At 40.0% G+C, this 8,670-nt stretch overlaps 1 protein-coding gene across 2 annotated transcripts; it reads left to right on the top strand.

Moving 5' to 3' along the window:
- The first annotated feature begins 430 nt into the window (after positions 1-430).
- tnfrsf1b (tumor necrosis factor receptor superfamily, member 1B) lies at positions 431-8,211 on the top strand. 2 transcript variants are annotated; one of them, XM_047583614.1, is made up of 9 exons: positions 431-1,042; positions 2,406-2,511; positions 4,500-4,625; positions 4,726-4,884; positions 5,459-5,552; positions 5,630-5,874; positions 5,994-6,074; positions 6,270-6,328; positions 6,889-8,211. In XM_047583614.1, exons 1-9 carry the CDS (start codon positions 992-994, stop codon positions 7,408-7,410), a joined length of 1,443 nt encoding a protein of 480 aa, XP_047439570.1. In that variant the 5' UTR covers positions 431-991; the 3' UTR covers positions 7,411-8,211. The 2 variants fall into 2 exon arrangements, with proteins under 2 accessions (XP_047439570.1, XP_047439569.1); XM_047583613.1 differs by having other exon boundaries at positions 441-1,042; positions 5,991-6,074.
- The last annotated feature ends 459 nt before the right edge of the window (positions 8,212-8,670 follow it).

Here is an 8,670-nt window from a genome sequence, read left to right as displayed (position 1 = left end):
CAACTTCTCACACAGGAACAAACAGAGAGATATAGGGGCATTAAACTTGGCACGTTGTGTATCCCATCCAAAGGCATGTTCTAACTGCGGCCGAGCAGCAAAGAGGCCGTGTAATGAATTCTTTTTTAGGCTATGCTCCTGTCTCCATGGGAAGATGAAGATGATGTGAGGGAGAGCTCCACCTGTATTTCAGGTCAAATGTGGATTCTGTATATGTTTCAAAACGGCCTTTATTATGTGACTGTGAGGTGCAATAGCCTGCTATGGTATAGCAATCTATTTCCAGGCATCATTGGGTTAATAGCCACCAGTGGCCTGTCTGAGATTGGAGTGTTCTGCAGCGTGTAAATAAGAACAGAAAGTCTAAGTGAGTCCACTTCCTGTTATGTTAGTGACTAAGTTTTTTCCTAAAAAAAATGTCAGCACTCTGGTTCCCAGTTAAGTATGTGTCAATGAACTGAGACCCAGGGCAACCAGCACAGACACGTTTCTCTAAAGTTAATTTAAAATTAACAGTATTTAAGAACACCGTAGATTAAAGGAATTTCTGGATTCAGTGGGTTTTGCCTTCATGTCATTGCCACTCTTAAACAGTCGAATGTATTTTGTTTGATACATTGACCTTATTAACAGAGCCTTTCTGTCGCTCACTAGGTCACAGAAACCATTTTTAACACTAGACATGCCTCATTACATTACAACATGATAACTGAGAAAAGGAGAGAATGCTGCGTTTTCCTGTAGTAACCGGTGAATTCTCAGTACTGTTAACATGATCAGATATGAACCTGTGAACGTACTGCCCTGGCTTTTAAACCTCACTGGTAATTCTGCTCGCCTGCCTGCTCGCTTCCTTCCTCCAAATACTTGACTCAGTTCAAGGAAGCCGCTTCACTCTGCAGTGTTGACCCGCCTTTACAAAAGTATGAGCAGTACTGTGTACACGCTGACTGCCGTATCCTCTCCTCTGTAAGCCACTTTCAAAGGAGCAATGAAGGAAATACTCGTGCTGCTGATTCTTTTGAATTCCCGAATTACCAAGGTAAGCTGTGTGTCTGTCTCTAAGTGTGTCATGCTTGCCTGCGGCTCTTATCAGTGACAGCGGACACGATACTGTCAGATGACCGATACATTCCTCAAATTCTGCTGTTTTAGATTAGGAAACTCTGATCTGAGTTGAATATGAAGTTAAACAGAAATGGTGTACCTTTAAAGTCATGCGTCATATTTGTGAAATGTAAACATAGTCTTTTAAATATGTTTTGATATGGTCTGGTTTGGACACGTAGCCTAAAGGTGAATTTCTCATTTCTTATAAATCCTTTCTTTAAATTCCTTCTCTACGTAGAGTATACGAATGTCACTTTTATCCTCATGTGGTAAAGTTGTGGAAATGTGTTGCAGAAGTTGCGTAATAAACCTCCGTGAATATCTGGTTTCGGTTACTCGGCATTTGATGCCGACGGAATACTGCATGTCACTGGGGAAATTAAGCCGCTACAACCCTCTCCACTGTACTCCAGTTTCTCTTCTGAACACAGGCTCAGGCTTGTAGCCAAATGGGAAAGAGAGCAAACAGGATGTGCTCCTTGATAAACTGTCAGTATAAAGAATTTCCCGAATCTTCGCATATCACCCCTGTCGTCACTCCCTGTACTTTTACTGGTGGTCATGCCACAGAAACAGTCGGTGCTTTTGAGCCGAGGGCTTCTAGATTGCCGCCTCCGTTTCCTGTTATACGAGAAACACACTACTGCAGTCAGCACATTCACACTTTTGCCTGTCATTGGAGGGCTCTGTGGTGAAGTCTCTTGCACAGGTGTGAACAGCTACTGTGTCATGGCTTCCCCTAGCTGTGTTGATCACTTAAAATAATTGAGAACGGCAAAAAGTTTCACGTGAGCACTGCTGGCCAAAGTCACAAGATTTTAGGTGCCCCAACACAAAGAGGAGAGAGATGCTGTGGAGGTAAATGTACCTCCTACAGATCAGCCCAGGCTAGCAGCATTAACATAAAGTGGGTGTAGGTGTGAATGGTCTGATACTACTTTAAGCCCCTGTTTAACATGCTGGAAAAAAACATAACTAGTCAGTAGTCAGCTTGTTTAACTCATCTAGTGGTTGGACTGTTGATTTTCACATTACAACTTTCACTGAGGGCAGGTTTAAGATTATCTCATTTTACGGGGGGGGGGGGGTACCTATGTCTAGACTCATTCAGAGGTAACTTATCAGATCTGAAAGTGGGCAGCAAATAGTTTCCACAGAAGTCGTTTCAAAATGAGTGCATTTACCTGCAGAACAGGTTGCGTCTCAAAAGGTAACAACCGAAGGCTTTTATGTTCTTTGCAATCTCTATGTGAACAGGAGAAATGACTGTTAAGTATTGTCTCTTATTCCCGTAGACCTTCTCTCTGCCCTATCAGGCAGACTCGGAAGGAAGATGCCACGACATGTCAACAGAGTACGTGCAGGACGATTATAACCTGTGCTGCAAGAAGTGCCCCCCTGGTAAGTGCTGTCCCGTAAACCCAGCAAGGACTGCCATTTAAAAAAAAATAAAAAAATTCATAATAATGCCTCCCTAAAAAGCCGCATGCAATGCTGAAAGCTGCCACAGTACAAAATAAATAGATGACACACTTGATGACACAGTTCTTGAGAACTGTTGGTGAAAGCTTGGGCGGTGAGGTTTGAAAGAACTCCAGCTACTGTAATTAAAGACGCTTACAGGCGACTGTTTCCTTATTTCAGTAGGTATATCATACTGTATTCAGGATCCCCATGTTCACCATAGAGCTGGCGCCATAGAGCACAAACAGTATTTAAGCTCATGATTAATGACAAATTACAGTTCCTCTGTCTCATTCATGTGCTGCGCAAACAAATCCCACACAAAATAATAAGCTTCAAAGACTCTCCTTCACAAAGAAAAAAAAAAAAATCAGTTACAGGTTTAACAGGTTTTTTTCCTCCTTCACAGCTTACATCGATATTTGGAGGTTTTGCTGTACGCATTCATACATGTGCCACAAGAGCAGTAACATCAGTGATTATTTATGATGTTTCATCTGAAAAATGTAACATTTTGTGAAGTGTATTTCAAAATGTCACACTATTTGTAGCAGTGACATTACCGTGAGCACGGTTGTGTTCCAATGTCGAATGTGACCAATTAAAGTCAATAACATATGACGGGTGATGATTTTCTTTTTACTACTACTATTACTGCAACTAGAAAATAATAAATTCAACCAATAGAAGACAAAGTTGAAGTTGTGGAGGACATTATCTTTATTTACCCCCGTGCCTTCTTTTTTCTTGACTTTTCACTCAATTTCAGTGGAATTTCATTTTTCATTTTTTCATAAACACAGATACAAATACACCACTTAAAATACTACAGTTTGTGTTCTGTCTTTAATTTTCGACATCCAGGCACAGCTGTCTACATGCATGATACAGTGCTATTGATAGGGTTAAAGCACAGACGATGCGTCCTCGGCCATGTAAAAGATATAATGGAAGTCAAGGAACATCATTGCTCTTTGTGTTGTAACATAGAGCTAGGTAATCCTACCAATGTACAGGGAGGTAAACGGTGACATCAGACTAACTGTTTTGTTCTAAACATAATCCTGTTGTTGTGCGTAGCTTACATGTAACAACAGAAAAGGCTTTTAGTCTGAGGAATAATCTTTCTGTTTGGCAACTGTACTGTAACAAGGGTAATGTCGCTGTGGTGGCTGGAGCTTCTAACATCCGCAGCACATAGTGGGGAAATGTTACACAATGGATATACAGTAGTCTTTGTGTTGCAACACGGCTTGTAAATAAGAAACTAATAGTTGCTTAAATCAGTACTCTTCAGTCTTTGATGCAATGTGTTGGTTAACAATGTATAGTTTTGATTTTCTGTGATGATCCAGTAGAACATCTATTCCAGGTTCCTCTTTAGGATTTCTATCTCTGTTAAGCAACAGGGGTGAAGTACAGCCCTAGCTCACGTGTGACACTGTGCTTTGGACTGTGCTGTGCTGTGATCTGGGAAAGGAAAGGCAGGAATGCAGTTTTTCTTGGAAGCTTTTTCAGCAGATTTTTTTCCCCTCACTCCTGCTTGTGCAATAACTTGATTTAATGTGGCTGCTAATCTCTCCCACTGGGTGTGGATTTAATTCTTTTACATCTGATATGATATGATATTTAATATTAAAGCCACAATCTTTTACGGCGCTCAGGTGACTCATATGAAAACTGAACAGTAATTAATAACAGTCTCACGTATCCTAGTTCTATTATGGAGTGATTATAATGAACGTAATTTATTACATATTATATAATTATATAATATTATATATTATAAGAAACTGTCTCAAACTTTTGGAATTAAAGGGTGGTGTTATAAATGCATAAAATGTGTGTTTTGCACATGGTTTAATTCATATCAGTTGCTCCATGATATAAGTAGTTGTCTCATAACTACCTGTATATTATTGCAGGGCACCGTCTGAAGGAACGCTGCAGCCAAAATACCGATACTGTGTGTGAACCATGCGGACAAGGCCAGTATATGGAGCAGTGGAACTACTCCCCAAACTGCTTCTCCTGCATCAAATGCAAACCAAGTCAGTAGAAACATTGTAAATCTCCATGTTAAATTTGAATTTACATTTATGAAACTACTATTTTGTTATACTTTTTTTAAAAAATATTTTTCTTATACAGCAAAAGGTCTGCAGTTTGCCCAACACTGCACTACCACTACAAGGTCCAAGTGTATGTGCCAGCCTGGGATGTACTGCATCATGGGATTTCAGGACCCATACTGCTCAGAGTGTAAACCGTACAGACCCTGCCCAACTGGTCATGGAGTCTCTGTGCCAGGTGCATACTTATCTTTAAAAAGTCACTGTATGAGTGTTAAACTTACATGTGCTGTTTACATGTTTTGTTATTATACTATTTGTTAAATTAACCTGCTGGTTTCAGAATGAGTCAATAGTATGAGCCTCAGTATAAAGGTCGATTTGCAAGAACAATGTATCAATACTTGAGATTGCACCAATCAGGCTTAACATTATGACCCCCTTCCTAATATTGTGTGGGACCCCCTTCAAAACATTTGCGACTCATCAATTAATAGACAGGGTGTCCCATAGTGTCTGGCAACTGAATGTTGTCAGTGGGGGTCTTTGGGTCCTATGGGTTGAGGGGAGGGGCCTCTGTGGATCATCACACAGATACTTTGAGATCTGGTGAATTTGGACGCCAGGTCAACACCAGTGTCTGTGCCAGGCTGCATCCTGCTGGGGATGGCTGCTTATTATCGGTGTATATCAACAAAATATACCGTAAAAGCTTAATTATGAGTCTAATCCAAAAATGATTCTTAGAGAACATGTCATATAGTGAATAAAATGCAGTGTGTGATGATGACACGTTTGGTTGTCTTTGGCAGGCACAGCAAATTCAAATGTGATATGTGAACAGTGTCCCAATGGGATGTTTTCCGACACTGTCTCCTACACTGACACCTGTCGGCCTCATACAGAGTAAGTGGGGGAGAGACGCCTTTTTAATACAGCTGTTAGGAACTCAGATCATTAACCTCTTTCTTTATCCACTCCAGCTGTCATGGGATGGCTGTCCTTAGAAAAGGCAACGCTACATCAGACAACGTGTGTGAAGCACGGAGCCCGACAAAGCGGTTACCCACAGAGACCGTTTTCACAACTGCAAGTATGACGACGAGCACCGTAGCAATGACTTCAGACTCCACCACTTCACCTGGACAGGAATCCACAGGGCTCGTGAGCCTTCCAGTAAACATCCTGACCACAAAGAGCCCAACCACAGGACCTCCCGTTGAACTTGGTACGGTAACTATCTATCTTGCTGCCTCACGATCATCAGTCATCATAGAAAACAAAGAAAACTGTGAAGTGAAAATTTATTCTGTGTTTGTGTTTCCTGCACCTCTCTGATTGCAGCAGTCCCCATTATCACTGCCATTGCCCTTGTCTTGTTAATCATCATTTGCACGCTGTGCATCTATAAACAAATCCGGAGGAGAGGTAAGTGGAGACTGCAAAAAAGTGAATGCATCATATTGTTTTGTGGAAAACCCATGCTTCTATTTACTTTATATTTATCTTCAACTCGACATACACAATAATAATGACCATAATTTATCAGCAGCTTTATCTGGAAGTGTTTCCCTTACATGCTCCCTACCTTACTAAATGCCCACTGTCCTTTTTTCACCCAAGAGTCTGCACAGTTACATCCCAAAGTAGATGCAAATGGAAACTGCGAGAGTGCTGATAAAGTGAGTCTATGTTTCAATGTTGTTATGTATTCCTTTAAAGTCTATTTTAATTTCATATGCTATCTGCCATTAATTCTACCTTAAAAGTTGACACTGTTCCAAATGTCCATTCATAAGATCCATTTCTGAACTTTAACTTCTTGGCCGATGTCTTCATATATCCTCCCTCATGATTCCATCTATTTCCTATGAACCAGCCCCTCGTGGCAAAGCACAACTACAACATGATGCTGCCACTTATATGCTTCAACTTCCGTAAACAAAAATCTATGGAGTTATTAAACAATCTGATCAGTTTTGCATCTAATTGTAGGTAAACGTCTGACCCCCGCTGTATATTAATTTCCATTTTCATGCTACAAAGACCCAAATATATCATAGTGCAGTCTAAACCTCATTGCTAAAACTTTTAGCTCATTTCCAACTTTGATCATCATAAACAGCACACTTTATGGCAGAATAGTTGTGTTACATTGCGTTTGATTGTAGAGGTGAGCTTGTATACAAGGCTGTATCAGACACTGAAAATGTAACTTTTCATTTCGTTTTTTCTTCTGCAGGCTGCTGGTCATTATTTAGTGGAATCTAAGATGACCTTCACCACTCCCTGCCAAGAACAACAGTGTCTGCTGGAGAAAGGGGAAACGGGCAGTGATCAAAGTCAGTATAGTACCAGTACAGAAACAAAAACGGATGGTTACAGCAGCCACGACTCCATCAGCCCATCACAATCCACCATAGCTCTTGACAATCCTCACTCGGCTCTGTCGGAGCCCATGCCTTTACTCTCCAACATAGATCTTATCTCTTCTCACCCGAGCAACCTCACACAGTCGTTTTCTCAGCCCAGCAGCACTCATGTCATCAGCCCGGTGGCTACCAGCCCCCACGTCAACGTCAACATTACTCTGCATATTGGAAACGGGTCTTGTGGGACACCATCTTTCATGCCCGCAGACTCGATACAAGAAGACTGTAATGTCCCCTTTAGCGAGAAAGAGGAGAGTTTTAGTATCCCACAGCAAGAAGCCGGCAAAACTTCGCTGATGTCAGTGCAGGAGAGTGGCAGTTACTGTACATGAAGACTCATTCAAATTAAGGACTTTTATCTTGTCTGTCATACCACACTTGAAGAAATCTGACTAGTGAAAGAAATGCACTTGTACTGTAGGCATGGACGACGAGAAAGGCTGAAACCTTTCTTCTGTTTATATGTGTATATGTCCTGTAAATAATATTGTCTGTTCTGTATGCTGTAAATAATGTCTTTTGTACAACTCACACAACAAATTTAAAGCAGATGTAAAATATAATTATAAACTGAATAGTAAATCACAGTTCACATGCAACTTGTAAAAATATACAGTATAAAATATATATTTGTGTGTTTGTGTGTTGGATTAAGGCTCCAATATTTACAAGATTAAAAATTGCAACCTATATAGTGTCACTGAATGCGACACACTTCGAAGAAAAACTGACCATACATCTTTGCAAATTCCTTGTATTCCTGTAATGTTTGAACTCCAGTATCATCCTCTCGCTGACCTCACTTTCTACGTTCTGCGAACTGAATTGTATAGGGGAATTCTTAGTTATCTCTGAAGTGACACTGTCTACTGTTTTATGCCTGCCTGTTTTTACTCACAGTAACATCCTCCAATCTGCTGTGGAACTTTCTGGGCCTACTTTTAACCCTCTCTGTTCTTAGTCACAAACTCTTAAGAATCTATGTTTACAGGTCAGGTGCTTGTAGCAGTTTACTTACATCAGCTTACAGATAAACACATTTGCCTTAAAGTCAAAGCTGTATTTGTAGTGAATGTATTTTAAAAAAAAAAAAATTAACAGCACAGTTGTCAATAAAGGGGTAAAAAGTGAAATCTCATTTTTGTGTTTACTAACTGTACTTCGTTAAGTTGAATTTATGGTGTGATATCTCTTTCTAAATGTCTGTTATATATATTATGTATATATAATATATATATATATATATAATATATAATATATATATATATATATATATATATATATATATATATAATATAGTCATAACTGTTTAAGCAGAACTTAAGGTATGAAGGCCCACTGATGTTCATGGTATGAGTCAATGTCCAGAAACAATTTAGTAACACTGATAAAAACCAAACTGATATGACCATATGACGGCTATTTTTTCTCTTGGGCGTAAAATACACAAAGTTTAGGAAAAATACCCCTCATGACTCACTGAATTCCCCCTTAAATCATCCACATAGACTTTGTAAATCAGCTTGCCCTGAGTAAACTGGGGTAATTTTGTGCGGACGCTCCTGACCCCTGCTGGTTGAAGCTGGGCACCG

This window comes from Mugil cephalus, chromosome 4, assembly GCF_022458985.1.
Source record: "Mugil cephalus isolate CIBA_MC_2020 chromosome 4, CIBA_Mcephalus_1.1, whole genome shotgun sequence".
In the NCBI taxonomy this organism is placed as follows: Eukaryota; Metazoa; Chordata; class Actinopteri; order Mugiliformes; family Mugilidae; genus Mugil; species Mugil cephalus.
The sequence above is the reverse complement of the archived record's forward strand: the minus strand, read 5'-3'. Positions and strand labels throughout refer to the sequence as shown.

Bases quoted from the DNA above. Each gene is read 5' to 3' on its own strand.
- tnfrsf1b (XM_047583613.1), top strand. From the start codon at position 992: ATGAAGGAAATACTCGTGCTGCTGATTCTTTTGAATTCCCGAATTACC. The intron at 5,553-5,629 runs GTAAGTGGGGGA...TATCCACTCCAG, and splicing joins ACCTGTCGGCCTCATACAGA to CTGTCATGGGATGGCTGTCC. The intron at 5,875-5,990 runs GTACGGTAACTA...CTCTGATTGCAG, and splicing joins AGGACCTCCCGTTGAACTTG to CAGTCCCCATTATCACTGCC.